Raw genomic sequence first — 20581 nt, 5'->3', positions numbered from 1 at the left:
AAGGACTTCCTGCGAAAATAAAAGTTTAAAAATTGAGTGCACTGTAGTGACAGCTTGCTCCAAACAGAAGCCAATACCGGTACCTGTTGGCTGCCAGGTAATGAGCCATAACACAAGGACATAATTGTAGCACATGGTGTCTGTATTTTATTGTCTTGTGTGCTGGTACTGTATCTCTTGCTTCGTCTGCATTGAACCTATCCCTGCACCCTCTGCTTTTTGGACTATATTACACTCTGCAGCATTGAACTGTTTACTTCATATTGGTTAGGGAATGTATGGAATGTATTACACACCACCAGTGGTTGAACAAAAAAAGAGTAATTTGTGGCTATAGGAGATAGGGCTGTTCGATATAATGATATATATCGGATGACGATATAAAAACATCTATCGTTTCATTTTACGCTATCGTTTGTTTCGTGGTGTCGCAAAATAAGCTGTTTATGGCAATATTTTTTATGGTTTTGATGGTCACTGTAGTGGCTAAATTCATTTCTTAAAGTTCTCTCTTTCTCTTATATTTTATATAACCACACTACAGACGGACAAGTGCCTGTTTTTATGTGTTGTCGTTAGCAACAACGACGGTAACACCATCGCGTGTCCGCTTGTTTATGTTCCACATAAACCTTTCACAATAAAGCTCAAGATCCTGTTGAGACTTTTCAAAATAAACTGAACCACGTGAAAGAGCAGATTATTTCCGGATGAGAAGTAAAAAAGAGCCGCCAGGTGCTAAAAAAAACAACCCTTAGACTCAAACGTTAGAACAGGCCTTTCCCCGCAGCACGCCGTGTAATAAATACTCGCAAAGAAAACGGCGGCCGTTACAACTTATGTCTAAAAATGTATCGTTTCATGCATCGGTTAAAACGCTCGACTCCAGCTACATGACGCGCAGCTGAAAACACTTCCCGCAAGTCGAGCTGCCCGAGATTCACAGAATTTACAGAAAATGTTACATTTTTGTGATTTATATCGTTATCGGACGATAGAATTCTTATATCGGGATATGAGATTTTGGTCATATCGCACAGCCCTAATAGGAGATCATGTGGACGGTCCTCACAATGTCCACACGCAAATTTGCTTAATAGACTCCCAAGTGCTAAAGAGACTCCCCATAGACTTCCCTCATGATTAAAAACTCCTCCACATAAGTTCCAAGTGATGAGTCAATGCGCATACACAGTAGACAGTCATTCAGCAAAGAATGAAAAGCGAGCAAGCTGCTACCATTTTATATTTCCTAAAGAGATAATTAGACAGAACTGAGAGTGAACAGAAAGGGTGTGAGATGTATGCAAAGTTTTTTTTTTCACAGTGTTAATTTTATTGAATGATGAGATAAACATCTAAGAAAAAGTCAATAACACGGAGAGCAGAAAAAAGTGTTGTAATTTCCCCTTAATATAAAGTTGCTGTAATGAGGGTGATCGTGGCTCAAGAGTTGGGAGTTCGCCTTGTAATCGGAAGGTTGCCGGTTCGAGCCCCGGCTTGGACAGTCTCGGTCGTTGTGTCCTTGGGCAAGACACTTCACCCGTTGCCTACTGGTGGTGGTCAGAGGGCCCGGTGGCGCCAGTGTCCGGCAGCCTCGCCTCTGTCAGTGCGCCCCAGGGTGGCTGTGGCTACAATGTAGCTTGCCATCACCAGTGTGTGAATGTGTGTGTGAATGGGTGGATGACTGGATATGTAAAGCGCTTTGGGGTCCTTAGGGACTAGTAAAGCGCTATATAAATACAGGCCATTTACCATTTTACCAAGTAACTGATATACTGCTAATTTATCTCCTTTTTAAAATGCACTTGCTGTTTTTTTCTTGTTATGATATATTGATGTGTCTCTCTGGTGCTTCTGCTCAAGCGTCACCTGTTATTGTTCTGGGAGATTTCTCCCTCCAAATTAGATTTCTCTTATACAAACTTATTTCTCATTCTGCCTTTTGATTTCCCCTATTGAATTAGTAGAAATGATGATAGAGTCTCCACAGAGCAAGAACAGTGCTTCCGTGGAGTTGAGGTCATGTTGAATTTAAAGCAGACATTCACTGTAGGTTGTATGAAATAAAGTGTTACTGTGAAGGTCAACATGAAGACACATTGTTTTTGCTGTTTAAGCATCCAGTGGGAATTCTGTATTTAAAATAACAGCAATTCATGATTAAATCCTATATGTAGTAATGTTATTCTTTCCCTCATCTTTTTGTTACTTAGTCATGCTCATTTCAAAATAATGAAAAGACAATAAAATGTATAAATAAAATTGAATTGAATAAAACATGTCGAGGAAAGCACTCAGAAAGGGACCATTTGCAATAGAACAAATATACGCTCATCAACCACTTTATTAAGGAAGTTCAAACTGAGCATCAGAATGGAGAAGAAAGGTGATTTAAGTGGTGCCAAAAACAGGCTAGTCTGATTATTTCAGAAACTGCTGATCTGCTGGGATTTTCCCACACAGTCATCTCTTGGGATTAGAGAGAATGAAAAACAGAAAGCATCTGGTGAGCGGCAGTTCCTTAGGTGAAAATTCGCTGTTGATGCCAGAGGTCAGAGAATAATGATGAACTGATGAGTCTTGATTTAGATGGTAGGGTCAGAATTTTATGTAAACAAGATGACCTGTATCCCCATGTAATGTTTGTGCTATATGTGTAAGGTCGGGGGGGTCCCATTTCACTTCAGGGCAACCTGCATGTGACGAATAAAGCTTTGATTGATTGATTGATTGACATCATGGATCCATTACCCAGTGGTGACACTTTTGGGCTCTTAATATGTTAAGAGCCCAAAAGAGTAATGTTTTATTCCTTTATTTATCCAGGTAAAAATCCTATTGAGATTAAAAACCTCATTTCCAAGAGAGACCTGGCATCAAGGCAAGAAAAGTCAAAAAAGTTGCTGGCCATGTCTACCTCCTGTTTATGAAGGAAATGTAAATGTCTCCTTGAAGCAGGGTAACATACCATGTCTCAGATCTCATTGTGTTCAAATGGCCTCCACAGTCACCAGATCTCAATCCAATAGAGCACCTTTTAGGATGTGTTGGAACAGGAGATTCACATCGTGGATGTGTAGCCAGCAATTCTACATTAACTATGTGACGCTACCAAAATCTCTGATGAATGTTTTCAATACCTCACTGACTCTATGCCATGAATAATTAAGGCAGTTCATAAAGCAAATGTAGTTTCTATCCCATTACTAGCAAGATATATCTAACTGAATGGGTATAAACATTTCTACTTTCAGATTCAAAATCAGCTTATCAAGCTGAGAGATCTGAATATGCCCCTAAAGCATGTGGGGTACCAGGAAATCACTTAAACAGGTTTCAGATCATTGTCAGTCACCAGTGTAAGTAGGCTTTGATATCAGGTATCTTTTTTAAAAGTAAAAGTCCCCCTGTAATTATACCTATGCATTACATTTTCACAGTTGCCTTTCATCACTGTTTTTCCCCCCTGACTCTAAAATGTAGTAAGAATGGAGCTAAGTGTGCTTTCAAACACTGGACCACAACACAGCAAATGTGAGGAATATTAATACAACATATTCCCATTTCTAATCCACCACTTTTATATTTATTAAAAAACCGAATCTTTGTATCAGCAGTTGGAGATCCTGCTTACATCATGTTATTACAAACCCAGTAGGATTGCAACAGACCATCAGCCATGCATTCAACACTGCTTTCCTCTGAGGTTCTGACTGGAAATCAGCTTTTTTTGTTGCTGTCAGAACTCAGGTATCAGCTCTGCTCATCTTTGCATTTCTATACAGCAGTATGACAGAGTGGTTATTAATATAATTACGTACAGATGAATGGGAATTTATACAGTGGGCTAAATAAACACACAGTAAGCAGCAGTTGGAGGGATCAGCGCGCACACACACACACACACACACACACAAACTCTCCATTATCCCCATGTCCCCCTTCCTTTCTTCATCTACGATTTATCTGGATAAACTAAAATAAAATTTTATAATTAAATTCTGTAATTAATTTACACAAGTGACATCAGGCATCAGCCTAAGGGACGCCAACTATTCTCCCCAGATCAACACAATAAAAACAAACCACATTGTAAAACAAAAAGTTTAAAAAGTAATTAGTGTGTCGGTGTGTGTGTGTGAGGCCTTTTTCATTTAATTGAAACATCGATTGGGCCAAATTAGAGTTGTGGTAGAGCCCCAGCATGATTGCAAAATGCATCTTATTGTAGTATAACTGCTTCTCTTTGGATTCCCTCGCAGTGATCTGGCCTCTCCTTTCTCTGCCCTATATTTTTTACAACACTCACAGAGGCAGTTGTTCATGCAGTGGACGAGCATCTGCTTGAAAGCGTTTAGGGTTAGACTGATTTAAGTGTCACCAAAGATCAGCTTAGAATTTGTCCTGAAAAGAAAACTCAGAAATTGCCATAACAGTGGAATATTACTTCTATATGTATTTATGAACTTTACATCATTCTTAGCTCAATATATTAACTTTAATGGCTCGCAATGTACATATAGGTCATTCTTTAATCCTGTCCAGGAGGAAAGGGATATGCATTGTTTAGTGATGATCACTGTCTCATCAAAAACCTCTGTACAAGTTTTCAATATATGTAAAATAATCATCAAAAGCTAAGAAATAACTACTGAATAAACTTACTCCTGAGATTACTTTCTCAAGTTCCATTTGCAAGATGATAATTGACAAAGTTTAAAAGTCACTTAATCTCTTCTCAATAAAGGTTGAACCCTATAAACATATTCAGTTTTGCACTAGAAACAATAAAATCCTTTGGTTTTCCTTTAAACACTCTCCACAAAGGAATAGTTCAGTGCTTTTTTTTAAGGCAAGAAATGTACTCCTGTTTGTCTGTACTAATACTAACTTCTTAGCATGAAAAGAAATGTTGCCGAATTGAAGATTTGCACAGTTGTTTACATTGTTTTTCTTCTAATCCAAATGATTATTTAATTCCTCCAAAATCATTTGGTCTACTTTATTCTAATTTAGATGTATTTATAGAGTATTCTTGTTTTGTTAGTGCTTTTAAACTGATTGCAATTGGAAGGTTGGCTCTATGGAAATGTAGCCACAGATGGTTGAAGTTTCAAAAAGCTGATGTGCTGTGCTGTCAAATACACACCGACATCAGCTAATGTAACCATTTCGGCCTTGTTGTAATCATAAACCTGATTGTAAGCTGCCTACATTTGAATCCATAATGGTTACTCTGTCTGTATCTGAAATGCAGAAGTCGAGTTCATGTAGGGACAAAAGAGGTTTACTAGACTCTGTGAAGGAGTCATGCATAAATTCAGCTGCACAGACATCAGCTGTAATTTTGACATCCAATTGCAGACAGAATTGCACAAGTAGGCCTCAGTTCTTTCCGGCTTTCAGGTGAGATAAATACAAGCAATTATCTAATGATCTTTCAAATAGCTTCCTTAGACCACAAGTGTAAGCCAGTTGATCAATGTGGCCTATGTGCTCTTAGAGACTGCATAATAAAGAAACAAAGCACAGCATCTCCCCTTACCTGACTTGAGTATTGATCTGTAGGGAAGTGCACGGCTTGTAGAGTATGAGCTGAAATTACTCAGAAGCTGCAACAACACTTTACAAACGAGCAAATGAGTGGCACATCAGACATCTCCCCAGGCAGAACTAGTCCAACAGAGGCAGAAAGACTGCACTGACAGAATATGATCAGTGTTCATCTCCAAATAAAAGTACCTTGTTTTCAGTGAAAAATAAATAGTCCACCACTAGAGTGACAGGCGGATATATTTTTAAATCAGCCTGTCACAGTTACTAGACCTGCATTTTGAATGTGCACACTCATGTGGGCAGGCAATGAGTCATTGATGAATGACAGCAGAAATAGCAGATCTTTGAGTCTTGCCTTTAAGTGCACACACAGATGAGGCAGTAGCTGTTGGTTAGCAGTCTGTGGTGATAAGGACTTCTCCTTAGTCTGCTCCTTTCTGGCAGAGATGGTGCCCTGTGGGGAAAAGTGTATGTCAAATATCCCGAGTGAGTAAATAATATATGAAAGGACTTCACAATGTGACGTAATGTCATTTTTTGTGCTGCAGGTAGTCTGGGATGCTATTATTTCATACCTTCCTAAAACAAGGGTCCACCAGTTCACTCACTAACTTTAAGTTGGCCAGGTGTATGGACTTCTTTAAGAGACAAGCTCTAGCTGTTACAGTAAGTTAGCTAATGCAAGCTAATACGTTTGATTAAGCAATCATTTTGCTCATTTTGGGCAACTTGTAAAAAATCAATTTAAATGGCGTCAGACTTAAATTGTGACTTTATACTGTTTTACTTGTTGTCCACTAATGCCCACTAATTAAGGTAACTTTAAACATCCATTGCTACATATGAGTAAATATCATTTGATGCATGTCACAGTGCCCATCTCCCTCCTCTCGCCTCTCTTTTGCACACATGCAGCTCTACTGTTTTGTCAGAGCCACCGCACAATTAGCAACTGCAACTGGTTGGACGACATTAATCAAGTGCAACAATAAAACTACTAAATCATAATGCTATTTAACCTTTCTGCTGCACAGCAACCTGTCACTAGCTGGATCTGCAGCCCAGACAGTCTATGCTACACTGGAGCTAAAACAGACCCTTGACTAATTCCCTGAGGTGTACAGCAGCTGCGTGAAAGTGGGACAGATGGCATCTTGTAAAGCCAGAGTGGCTTTTTAGTAATCTTGAAGTTCTAGAAAATGAAAATATGGTTGTATTTTAATATGACTGGCATATAACCCAGTCACCTTAGCATGTGTGTGTTAACCTGCAACAAAACAAGGCTACGCCCATATTGTTTCTGAATATTTCTGTTTAGCTGAATAGGAAATAATTTGCTAGGAACACTCGTCTTCTTTCATAGATTCTCTGAAGACCTGTAGATAGCTGATTCTGCAGCTGACACAACCGGATGAATGGAGATCCAGTTTAAACGTTACTCTTCTAAGACGCAACTTGGAAATGCTGCTGTGCTCTGTATTTGCAAGTTGTAGACAAACAGGATGAACACGGATGAAGCTGTTTGCAAATACTGCATCTCATCTTTCCTTTCCTAGAAAGAGAAGTGTCTGTATGAAAATCACACCATCTGGATTTCCAAATACCATGTTGGTATTTTGGTTGTGACAGAAGTCACACAAATTAATATCTGAAAATACTCAAACAACTAAAATAAAACTGTCTGCATGTCAGAACACCAGTAAAACTCAACAACCAAGTACTTTGTCAGGTTTTTCACACATTACAGGCTGCGATTTTCAGACAGATTAAAGGCTGAGATTATGATTTTTATTAATTATCACTATTATTTCTAGTCAGTTAAATGAAAAGTGCATATTTCTCCCATTTTAATTTTTATTGTATTGTTTTAATCTGAGTTCAGCAAGCTGCCAAGCCTGTAAACTCACATTGTGAAAAATGTAACTCATCTTTAAAAATTTGCTTGAGACTAGGGCTGCTCAATTAATCGAATTTTAATCACGATTACGATCTGGGCTTTCAACGATCATTAAAAATGACTGAGCCGATTATTAGCCCCTCCCTCATTTATCCGTGACACCTTAAAGGCCGTCTGTGAAAATATTGTCGGGCATAAACCGTCCGTGGCGCAAAAAAGGGTGGAGACCGCTGATTAAGAGGACCCGAGGGAAGCTCGGAAAGCTAAGCAGAAGTTATTTGGAGAGGAGAGTGACTGCCGTTGGTTGAAAAGAGAGGTAAAAAAAACTTCAGTGGTGTTGCACACTATTTTATATTATTTTTTTAAAGTCATTGTTAACCCTTTAAAGCCGGTCAGAGCAGCACGCTCCGTTTTGCGTAACTATTTTTAAATCCCTGTAGAACCTGAACCGTGTAAGCTAGCGCAATAATTTGTTTTGCATATGAAACCGGAGGAGTTGTACTTACATCTGATGCCATCAGCTTGTCCTAGGTCACGGTTTCGTTCCACATAAAGCTTTGCAAAAATTGCATAAAAAGCGCTTGCAGGAACAAAAACATAATATTCCAGAAACACGCTTTGCCGATCCTATCAGCTGTTCGTAACACTTCCCACAGTGAAATGATGCACCTGCTGTTTTCTTTGCAAATTTGCATCATAGGATTGTTTTTTGTTTTTCCTGCAGTATATAAAAATTGCTGTATCTCCAAAATAAAACTATGAAGACACTCAAAATAAATTTCCTGTGGTGGGAAACTATTTTTTGCAACTTTATTGTATTTAAAGTTTTGAGGGATAAGCCTCTTAAATTTCTCCAAGTAGAAATATATGTAAACAAAACAAAAGCGATTTTCAATTTTTTTTGTAGTTTATTGCACTTTTTTGCAATTTATGTAATTACTATGGACTTAATGCATATATATTATTAAAATATGGGCTATAACAGTTGTATTGATGTATAGCAACTTGAAATGCTCCCACAAATGGCACTACAACATGTAAAAAAAATAATATAAGCTCTGGTGGACTTGGTTCTATAGTAGGTCTTAAAGGGTTAAATAAATATCGTCAAATAATCGTGATCTCAATTTCAGTGAAAATAATCGTGATTATCATTTTTGCCATAATCGAGCAGCCCTACTTGAGACTCATCGTCGTCATTTAACCACCAGTATGGTTAATTTTTATAGTAATCATGAGGTCTTCCATTAAATATTTGCAGTTTTATTTATTCAGATGTTTCTAGTCTTGATGCCAAGGCAGTTCTTTATGTAGCACTAACCACCCAGAGAAGGTGGCATGCATTATGTAATGATCAGCTATTTACATAAAGGCAGCTGAAATATGTTTAAAGAATGTAGAGGGTCAGTTTCATCTTAACAAGTTGAAAGGGTCAACCTTTAAAGAAAAGTTTTGCTTTCAAGCACATGAGTGGTTTAGAGATGTATGAGCAAGGCCATAGAAGAGTTCAAAGCTGAAGTTCACAGTGTTACACAAAGCTACAAAGATAAAAACTGAAGCAGAATTTCATAGCAAAAAGCTGCACTGAGCTTGGTATGTGAAGCCTGATAGCAAATATACATCACATCAAATTAATAACTTATACATGCACATGTAAATATACGCTTTAAACTGATTTAAATGCCTTGACTTGCATCAGTGTTTCCTTAAAAGGATTGCTCCTTTGTGGGGATGAGCGGTCTGGGGCAGTCATCACGTGCACTATAAAGCAGATTTTTTTGCCTTCTCAGTGACTGTGTCCAAGAGAAGCACCGCTACGATGTCATACCACTTTTCACAGTAAAGACATTATCAGCCAGACACCAAGCCCAAAAAGTTTTTGATTCATCAGACCAGAGAATAATTTCTATTGTGTTCAGAGTCCTTTAAATTCATTCGGAAACTCCACACAGTCTGTCAAGTGGCTTTAACGCAGAGTGGCTTCCGTCTAGCTGCCTCACCACAAAGGCCCGAGTGATGGAGTGCTACTGAGACGGTTATCCTTCCAGCAAGGTCTCTCATCTCTGTAGAGGACTTATGAAGCTCTGCTAGAGTGACTGTTGGGTCCCTGGTCACCTCTGAACAAGGACCTAATTTTCAGAGTTTGGCCAGATGGCCATCTCTGTAGAGTCCTGGTGTTTTTTCCATTTCACAATTATTGAGACCAGAGTGTTCTTGAGAACACTCTGAGCTATAGAGATGGTCTCATACTATTGCACTGATCTGTGTTTTGCCTCAGTTTGTCACGGACGTGTAAATAGAGTTCTTTGGACTTCATAGCTTAGGTGTTGGCCCTAACATGCAGGTCAGGGAGGTAGCTTATACAGATGTGCAGTAGAGATGGACTCTAGGAGAGTTTTCAACATCTCAGGGATTAATCATGCAAATGGGATGTGTCTAGGCCAGATTCTGAAGTGCCACAGCAAAGGCACAGTATTTGTAAAAGAGAGACCCTTTTTTGAGTTTTTCCCTTAATCGCATCCCTGTATGATATTAATTGATATGTTAGATGAGGCCTTTGTCTTTGACCTCATGGTTAGATATGCACACTTGCTTACAAGGGATGCACCCTTAAATGTTTAAAAGCTTTAAGCAGAACTGTGAAAGCATTTCTGTCTAAGGTGATGTTTACCCTTCACCTCTGCAAGAATCTCTTCTTTGCCATTTCCCTTGAGCGACAGACGTGCAGACCTTTGAAATTTGATTAGTGTTCAGTCACGAGTGTCCTCTGGAGTGTTGAAGAATTTGTGAGTACTGTGCTGACAGCTACTCATGCCTGCTCAGTCTTGTTTTATTGTAGGAATAATCATAAGATTACTTTCTATATGTAAGTTGCTATACGATTCTTTTTTTTATGCGAATTGCATCTAAAAGTGAATTTCTGAGTTATTTCTCCTCCCCTGTATGCTGCTGCTCAGGAATCTGCTGGCTTACATATTTGCATCTGCTCAGGGACTGATTAACACCTGGGGCTCAAGGAGGAAGCAATTAACTATCTGGTATGACATGGAATGTGCAAAGCTGCATTCAGAAAATAGATTTCTCTCATTAAACAAGTGGCCTTTAACACACCTCTGTTACATGTTGTTGATTCACTGTGTTTGAGAGTGGCTCCAGATATGTTCCACTGTTATTACTGCTGACTTAAAACTGAGAACCACTTACACAGTCAGGCCCTTTATGGATGTAGCTGTAAACATGTGATGAAGCTCTCTTTGGTGACAGTAGGCAACACATGATGACGTAATGCCAGGCAGGAGGATTGAGCCATTTTTGCTTATTATACAGTCGAATATAGACAAAATGTTTTGGGGAAAAAATGGAAAATGCACTTTTTCCTTAACTTCACATTCTTCCAATTGTTGCTCTAATTTTGTCTCCATTCTTTAAACAACAATGTAGTAAACCTGCGATTTTTAGTGTTTCCTCAGCAGTTATGGCAAGTAGGGCTCATCATTTTCATAACTAAATTGCAAATACAATAAGAGATCTATGATATGTAGAGAAGGTGGTGCATTTGGTTGATAATACAGACCGTGTGTGACACAGTTACAATTCATATGAGTCAATATTTTTTACGAGCTTCCTTATGAGCTGTTTTGTTCTACGTGGCGGATTGAACTGCTGGTCCTGTATGGATTAGATGAAATAGATTTGAAAATTGACAATGCAGCTGTTGAATGTATCTCATTTTCACCATGTGTGTAGTTGAGGTGCTTATTGTGCTCTTGTTTTTGTGTGTTTTATCAGATATCGGACGTTTGTCTCAGAGGACGCAGGCCCCAACACATTGGTTGCTACGGTGCTGGCAAAGGACCCCGATGGTGATGGGATCACGTATAAGATCACCACAGGAAATGAGGAGGGCAACTTTGTCATTGACAACCAAAAAGGTTTGATAACTGGACTGTTTGTAGTTTTCATTCGATCATTAATGTTGAATATTCTTTTAACAACTGCTTGTTTCCAACTCCATATTTGTATTTTTGAAAACTGCTACATGATTCATCCTTCAAAAGCAATCCTTATTTGTCCTACACTGGGCCGTCTTGCAGCCCCTCAGTTCATCTTCTGTCTGAGCAAAATGGTTTATTCATCTTGCCCCTCCCCTTTCTTCTGATAGGCTGCAGCTAGAAAAGAGGAGGTTGGAACTGGAAGTGGGTGGGGCTTCTGTGCTGACCGACAGAGCTGTCTAAGGATATCTGGCTTGCAGTTTAAGTTTAACAGTTTTTACCTCACAGAGATGCCTTACTCTTGGAAACTTTCAAACTATCTATGTTTAAAAGCAGACACATAACAGAAAATAAGGAAAAGCAGAATATTTTTTGTCTTCTACATGTAGATTATGTACAGAGAAGAATTAAGAACTTGTGCAAACACCCCGCCCTTCAAATATGTGTTTCATATGAGTTTTCTCAGCACGGTGGCACGGTGGTTAGCACTGTTGCCGCACAGCAAGAACGTCCTGAGTTCAATTCCAACATCAGGCCGGGGTCTTTCTCTGTGGAATTTGCATGTGCTCCCCGTGTTTGTGTGGGTTCCCTCCGGATACTCCGGCTTCCTCTCACCATCCAAAGACATGCAGCTTGTGGGAAAATCCAAATTGCCACTAGGTTTTAATGTGCGAGTGAATGTGAGTGACGGTTTCATTGCCTGTCTTTTTTTGTTTTTTTAAAGCTCAAGGAGACTACATGTTTGAGATACATTTACCTGCTCCATGGTGGTGCATGATGAATTATTTTTATCTTGCTGCTTAAGATTTTAGGGGAAGAATCCTAGAACCTCAGGCTGCTTGGGGCTCTGTTATTATTTTGCTCTTCACCCATTTAGCACAAACCCTGAAACATCCACAAAGTGTTCTCTTTCCACAGTTATTTTCACCTTGCTTTGCAGTGTTTCTTCCCTGCTCTATTTACATACACCATATAAATATAAAAGCTCTGTATTTTGTCAAGTGTGGCCCCAGGGGTCTTGAAAATATGCTTTATAGTGTATGTTTTGGTTTAATGTCCTTCACCACAGCTACTGTTCAGTGGATGAGGATGCTTCACTGGCGCTCCTCTTACTGCTAGCAGCTTTGTAAAAGATATTGAAATTCTGACAGGTCGTGTCATAAAGACATTAGAATTACCAGCCAAAGTGTGAAGACCATTTTCACAGTCCCTCAGTAACAAAATACCATCTGAGGTTTATAGTCACACATGCAGTAATGCCAGGAGCAATATGAAATGGGAAGCTGTGTTAATGACACAGTGTGTGTTTTGTGTGTGTCCGGGAGCCGTAATAGTGGCAATTTCATTGCGGTTCGACCCTTTTTGTAAATTGAAACCCCCTTTGAATCTGCATTTCACATCACAGGCTAATACGATGACTTTTACAAATTCAATTACTCAACTTCAAGGCGCAATTTCCTCTGTTCACCTGCAATGACATTCACTGTCAGCTGATAGCAGCGGCCATTTTATCAAGCAAAGAAAAGATTTGTAGCAATAACTCGATTTCGTCACCTATCAGAAGATGACTCTTTGCCATTTAGATTGTTGGCTCTGCTCGGGTTTTGTCACACTGACCTAATTTTTGCCTGTCATCAAAAGTTCACTTTTTAATTCAAGTTTCTTTCAGGCTTTCTCAAACTGACAGCGTGCGAGGTTTGCTATATGGGAAAAGTTAATGTTGACACCTCGCAAAAACTAATTGAGCCAAATTCATGACACTTGGTGAAGACATGCTAGACGTGCATGGACAGTGGAAGACTCTAGATCGGGATCACGTTCCTTAAAACTGACAAAAAGGAGTGTTAGCTGAATTTCATTCCCAAGTGCCCTTCAAGCTAACCTGTTTTCATGCAAAATAGATGCCAATGTCTCATATACACATTATTTATAGTTGGCATATACTGATCAATTTAGCCGTTATCAGTTTCTTCATTTTCATCTCTTCTCTTAAGGTCATTCTGATCAGAGGCTGCTCGCTGACCTACTCGGCACAGCACACATTTATACTTGTCACTGTAAACCAGCACAAGCAGTTTCAGGACCTTCAGCTGAAGAGATGAAGCGATAGCTGTCATTTTCAGTCTTCTCTTTTTTGTTTTTAGCTTCTTTTCAGATTTCAGATTTAATTTCAAACGTATCAAAATGTTTTTCTAGAAAAGGCTAGGGTTTGGATCTTTATCTGAATTTGAGTTTATGGCACATTGGGCTTCTGCTCAGGCTAAAGGTGGGGAGAGTTGATAAATATGATACGATCAAAGGATAAAGTTACAAAAATAAACCAAACACATTAAGATGAGATTAAGATAACTCTTTATTGTCATTGCACAGTCATACATAGTACAATAGTACAATGAAATTGGAAAACTGTCCCACGTCGGCACTACATACGACACAACACAACATGACACGACACATCACAACACAGTAACTTAAATTAGTAATCAAATGACGAATAAGTGTATGTGTATTGCACACTGTTATTATTCCATACTTCCACGTTCCTAAAATAACCAGTAAAATGATAGAAATCATGTTCTTTATTATAAGTGTGCACTTATACTCCGAGCGATACAACTAACTTACACTACCAACATTTTTACTCTAGTACAAAGATGCACTGACTCCTTCGTGGATGTGAAGATGTTTTGCTTTGCTTTTTTTGTTTTTGTGATTTAGAAATACAGTATGCTATCGATTTTACTTTTTATTTCAGTCCTTCTCAAAGCTTGTTTCTTTGCAATTTGCAAGTTGTACTAATATTAGCATCATAGGTAAAAAAGGAAATCTTTGGAAAATGCACATGCATTTTCACAGTATGATGATGGTGTTTGGTGTGTCCACCTTTTGGCTTTTACTGGTTGAAAGCATCAACTCGGTAGGCATTAAATTTCACTGAATACGTTCATGTTAAGCTAGGATTCTTTTGCAATGTTCCAGAAGCTTCTCTGATGTCAGGAGTCCTTGGCTTCCCCAGTTTTCAGGCATCGCTGAAAACGTTAAGTGGAGTTGAGTTCAGGTGAATGTGGAAAAAAGTCCATAATGGTCGGCACTCTCTACTTTTCTTTGGCCTTCAAGTAGTGAAGCAAAGCGATTTGGGGCATTTGGGCTCATTATCCTGCTGCAGTATCAATCCCTTTCCACAAGTATGAGGTGTATGGCTTGACTTCTCCTTGGTCTGCATGGAACTGATTTGGTGCAGGAGTCCTAGTGTAGCCAAGCACACCCAGATTCCGAACATTCCTACTACAAAATTTCACTGTGGATTTACTTTAGTCTCCTTCTGTCTCCTTTATATATCCTTTTATGCATGGTTACATATACTTTTTTTTCTTTTTTTTTCTTCTTTAATTTTATTCAAATGCTGTGACATGCTGGCACATCTCAACCCACCCAAGCATCTGGCCTTAGTTCCCCGAGTGGTTTAGAGCTGCTACTCATCTTCTCCCTTTGAGAGAACTCTTACTGATGCATTCTTTTAATTTCCTCAAGTACAAACATATTTTAAGTAGTGCTGTCAGCGTTAATCTCGTTAAAATGACGTTAATGCCATAACCGCATTAACGTGGCAAATCACCGTTAGCGAGTTAATGCGGATCACCCCTTTCTATCCACCTAGCATGCAGATAGCATAAGAACCTTTGTAACGCAAAGACAGTATTGTAACTGTAATGTAATTACTGGATTTAGTAATTCATTACTTTGGAATGTGTTTTCAGTGTCTAGCATTCTTTTTTTGCTTGCGTCAAACCAGTTTAGTGGCTGGAATAAATGAGACTTTGGGACATTAAGGATGGGGATGCTATTTGGCGAGTGTAGCTGGAGCAGGAAGACAGTGTTTGACTTCATATCCATGCTAAAACCACGCTTTAAATTGTTTCAGAAAATCTTTAGTTTATGTTTGACGTCATTATTTCAAGTTTAGTTCTGATCTTCAGAATGCCATATTCAGCATCATTCTGCAAATCTTTGAGGGGATGTGGAGAATCAGATCGTTTGTAAGGTGTTACCAGAAGGAATGCAATTACCTGGATCGCATATACAAAAAAATCGAAAAATGCATTCTGCATTAGTAAACTAATTAGACAGTTGGCCAACATATAAATGATGTAAAAAAAAAAAAGTCAGTATACATGGAATCTCTGTGAACATATTTCTCCATATGAATATGATGAAATTATAGGCAAGAGGCAAGACTTTTGTTACTGGAAGATTTCAGGACTGTGTTCTATTTCTAGTCAGGGTAGCACTGACATTTAAGTTGCCATATGGGCTATGTGGAAACAGAAGAAGCACAATGTGATGTCAGCTGTTGTCTGAAAATTATTTAGCTCTTTAAATTTATCTGCATTCATAAATGGTGACCAGCAGACAGAGCAGGAAACCTAAAGTGGAAATGGGCTTAAAAAATGGGCCTAATCGCCCAGAAGCTCACACATCTGACAATACCCAATGGATTGTAAGATTGGGATAGGTGTAACATACGTTTTCTTCTGCAGAAATCCAACTCGCTTTGAGCATGCTGCAGTGTCCGTCCCTCTGTGTCACTATCATATTACATTCCTTTAATAAGCCCATCTTTAGCTGTGATGGATTTACAGTAGATCCACACTATGACATTACACAGTTTGTCTGCACCAAAGTGTGTGAGCCAAAGTGTGAAACCATAATGCTTGTAATATGATCCAATATCTAGTTTCAAAGAGCCCAATATTTGGTCATTAAAAGTATTTTATGATTCTTATAATGGAAGGCGAGCACATTGGATTCCGCCCACCCTCTCCAGCCCATCTCATTCTCCCTCGGCTACTGATGAAAATCGTTTATTGCCTCTTCTCCCCTCTTGTTGCCAGCTCCCCCCTCTCACCACCTATCCTAAATGTCCGACAATCATTCAAGTGATTATTTTCCTCCCTTCCGGCAGGAGCAGCCTTGGCGGACTCCCTCTTCATGTTAATTTGCCTGTAACTCACCCCAGAATACAGTGTGTTTCCCTGAGATTTAAGACACCCATTAGGATGTGAGCAGGCCGGTCAATATGATGATCACGCTCTTCCTATTAAAACCCATAAATACTAAAACACCCGCTCTGTTGGATGGGAGGAACTATTTATTGACAACTGAGGGGAAATGCTGCAGCCAATAAACATGCTTCTATCATTTCCCTTTTCCCCTCACAAGTTTTATGGCATTTTGGAAGACAGTATTTCCTACAGAAGGAAACTCAGTAGCTGAGTTTGTTTTCAGTGAAGCCTCTTAGGTAAGTGTGTCATAGTGTTGTCTTGTTTTATATCTGTTATTTATTCTTTCCTCTTGAACCGCTTGCCTTCTGTCTATTGTGTTGGGTCTGATTCGCTGACCTGTGTGTGATCCCAGCTTTATGTAACAAACCCACATACTTTTGCCCTCATTCTTCTCCCTGGTCCCCCCCGGCAAATATATTGTTATTCTCTCCCTCGCTATTCCACATCTGACTCTTCTTTAAAGCTTCTACTTTTTTTTATCTCTCCTGGCTCCAGCCTGGATTTTGTTGCATGATGCTGAATGGAGGAAGTGCTTCCTCTCTCCCTCTGTCCTCCATTCCCCACCCCACTGTGTCCTTTGTCTGCTGTGTCTCACTCACCCCTTGCTTCGTCCTCATCCTTCCTCCCTCCTGGCTGCCTTCATGTGAAGTGACGGATGCTTACTGACCCACAAGGAAACATCTTCATCTTCCATCTCCAGTAGGCTATGATATGTGCTGGCCCTGTTAACGGCAGCAAACACTTATTGTAGTTTTTTGAGTAATACACATGCACACGTACATAAAACAATTTGTGTATATGTACAACAATATATAAAATAAATAAGATCCAAGTCTGACAAACATATACTTTCATGGTAAAATCCATAACTGCAATATAAGCAAACCTGAACATGTGCAGATGTTTACATGTATGAATGTTCAGGATGTGTAGATCTACATACAGGCCAGTGAACACTACCAGACACACACATGCACACCCTGCCATTACCCATAATGGCACAGGGACACAGATCTCATAGATTAGAACAGACGCTCACTGTATGTTTTGTTCTTAGAATGTCCTAAAACCTTTTCCATGTCCCATTTTCAACCACTTACCCAGCATGTGTTTCTCTCATCTGAGGCTTTTAGACCCTATTAGATGTTTATGCCAACCCAAAGCAGAGTAAAGCAGGGATGAGACTAAGGGGCGCCTCCGGTGATCCCTATACGTGTAACATGGTGAGCGAGCTATAGCCTCTCTCTGTGTCTGCCCGCTGCCTTTACTGAACTGGTCACATTTATCTGGCCCTCTGTCGCAATTCATTAAGCATGAGTGCACTACGCAGCACTGTTGGAGCAGTGTGGGTGGAAAGAGAGACAGAAGAGTGGACTAGTGCTTACACTCTTAATGCATCCTTCGCATTGGTATACATGTTTTTGAAAGGTTTACTTCACGGTCTGAAAGAGACCCACTTTCTGATATCAGGAATCTGCATACATACATACGCCATTTCTGCTGTTAGTATGTTTGCCTTTACCAGTGCAAAGCAAGGGTTTATTTAAGGACATTAGCAAATTTGGGGGGAAAATGCTCAGATTGTAAGACATGAAGATGTCTTTCAACAATGAAACACAATTGATGTAAAATCATGTCTAAGGATTTCTTTGAATATGTCCAAAGCTTGTAAAGTCAACCAAATCTGGTTTTAACCTCTTGGCTATTCTGAGTGCCATGGCCAATTAACAGGAATTCGGGGTCTCCAGAGGATGAATTGTAATGACTTTGGTGATTGCTGGGGCTCTACTTAACAAACAAAATATGTCAGCCTTTGCCAGCTAAATTGGCACTCTTAAGTGTTATATTAACAGAATTAGCATTTAAATAGATATATGCTTTATTTATCCTTTGTGCCCAGTTTTCATCAACCCCAGTTGGTTGCTCTTTTTGTAACAAACAATTGTTCTAATTTTAGTCTCATTGTACCTCATTTTTCTTTATTTTCTTTGTATTTCAGTCTCTCGTAAGCCAATTCTACAATGCAACCCCTATCAGCCCCAGCCACGCACCGTACAATAGCCTATTTGGGTTGGAATAATGAGAAATTCAGAGAGAACCATCTAGGTTACTGTCTTTTTAGAGTATGAGCAAATTGCTTCTTCTTCTTTTTTTTTCTTTTTTTTTGTCCCACACAGTAAAGATGTTCATATGACAAGGTGGAAGGTTTAGCCATGAATACATTTAACTTCTGAAATGGCCAAACTTCACCTGGCAGTCAGAAATACAAGCATCGGATAACCTGCCTATAATTAAAACACTTTTGCTGGTCTTGAACTACAAGACCAGCAAAAGTTGGACTTGGAATACAAGGAAACAACCTTTTCTGCAATAATTGTGAGGGACTCCCATCTCATACAATAGCTTTAATACTAAAGGCTTGCCTCATTCTTGGGTTTGTCCATGTCAGTATGAATATTTAACTTCATAGTAAGATGGAGAATTTCCTCCTTTCCCAACGTTTTTCTTTTTTTGTTTTTTACAACATGAAAAAAGGGGGACAGTTAAATGCTTTTTATTGTAATTACCAGAAATATTGGCATAAAGGTACGGCCTTTTTTCAAGAAAATTCACTGGCCAATCAAAAAGCCTGACTGTTCAGTTTGTTGCTGTGCAGCCCCGTGACAATATAATGGCTGGTTGTAAACGATGCCCTTATCAGTTCGTGAATTAATTCAAACGAAATAACAGCTAAGGGAAGAGCTGGAGAGGTGAAGACTCATTGAAGTACCCTTTAATTACCAACCAAGTGCAAATGTGTGTACAATGAAGTATGTGTTACTGTTGTGTATTTCTCATTAATTAATGGATTGAGTTGGAGCTAGTTTTCTGACACTAGTTTAATTAATCTTTAACAAGTTAACATAATTATATACATTTCTTGAGCAAACACATTGAATGCACTGTTCTTAAAATGAAAATCTGATGCATGTGGGAAGTTTTTAGAAAAATAGTCACAATTCTCGTGGGATTCGTCTGTGGGATTTTGTTTTGTGGTCAGTTTGTTTTATATGGTTATTGAATTATAGTTTCAACTTGGTCTGTTGTTGTTTTGCTTCCTGTTAGTTGTGTGTTTACTTCAGGGTGTTTGATTGATTGATTGATTGGTAATTTATTTCAACATGTGAACAATATACAAGTACATTTAGAAAAGAAATAAGAGAGAAAAAAAATACTATACAAATTACATACAAAAAAAACATTCTGATTAATTTACATGTTGAAAGGGAGTGGGAAGAAGTATACACTTATTTAATCCCACCCCTGTCCCATAAATTATCAGTGAATATTTAGTCAGCTTCCTTACTGATATAATTTGTAATAAAAATAGTGAACAGATTTCTGATATACTATATACTATAATATCACATCATGAATTTTTTGTTTGTTTGTTTTTAAATAGAGACATTCACTTAATTTAAATATTTTCCTTTTCTTTATAGATCGAGAAGATCATATTTTTATAACTCTTTTTGAACAGTTTTATGTTTGGACATTGCTTTAATTCCATATTCAGTTTGTTCCATAGTTAAGTTTGCAGTCGGGTCCTTGTACTTTTCTTCTTTTAGTATTTAGTCAGCTTGTCTTTCACTGTTTCATTGTTTTGGTTTCATTATGTCCTGAGTGTCATTCACTCCATTATATATGCAGACTTCACTTCTGGTTATGGACGTTACTTAGTTCCTTCAGTGTGTTGTTCTGTTCCTTTTTTTGTCTTCTCCCTCTAATTTCCTTCATGTGTTCATGTTTTCCTGTTTCTGTAATTGTCACTTCCTGTTTTACTTTGGTAGCTATTTGTCCCTGTGTCTTACATTTAGCTTTTCTTCCTCTACTGTGATTGTGCTGATTGTGTGCACCTGTGCCTCACTTCAGCTCTGTGTAATCATCATTAGCCATTAGCATGTGAGCGTTAATATGCCTTCTCACATGTGCTTTCTTTGGAGTTTGTTCCCTGCTTGTTTATCAGCTTGAGTTTGTCACTCCCCTCTGGGCTTTGTGCTTGCTCTGAACTTCACATTGACAGAATAAAA

General features: G+C 38.8%; 1 protein-coding gene across 1 annotated transcript in view; it reads left to right on the top strand.

The window, feature by feature from the left end:
* LOC146718174 (neural-cadherin) overlaps positions 1 to 20581 on the top strand; it is a 333699-nt gene that overhangs the window by 100716 nt on the left and 212402 nt on the right. The window contains exon 7 of the mRNA XM_085431334.1: positions 11246 to 11388. Coding sequence (XP_085287460.1) covers positions 11246 to 11388 — 143 coding nt within the window. The remainder of the gene's footprint in view (positions 1 to 11245; positions 11389 to 20581) is intronic.

Source organism: Copadichromis virginalis, linkage group LG1 (genome assembly GCF_057382275.1).
Source record: "Copadichromis virginalis isolate Kocher_CV1m ecotype Utaka linkage group LG1, C_Virginalis_male_GT1.1, whole genome shotgun sequence".
In the NCBI taxonomy this organism is placed as follows: domain Eukaryota; kingdom Metazoa; phylum Chordata; class Actinopteri; order Cichliformes; family Cichlidae; genus Copadichromis; species Copadichromis virginalis.
Note: the sequence above shows the minus strand (reverse complement) of the source record. Positions and strands in the feature narration are given on the sequence as shown.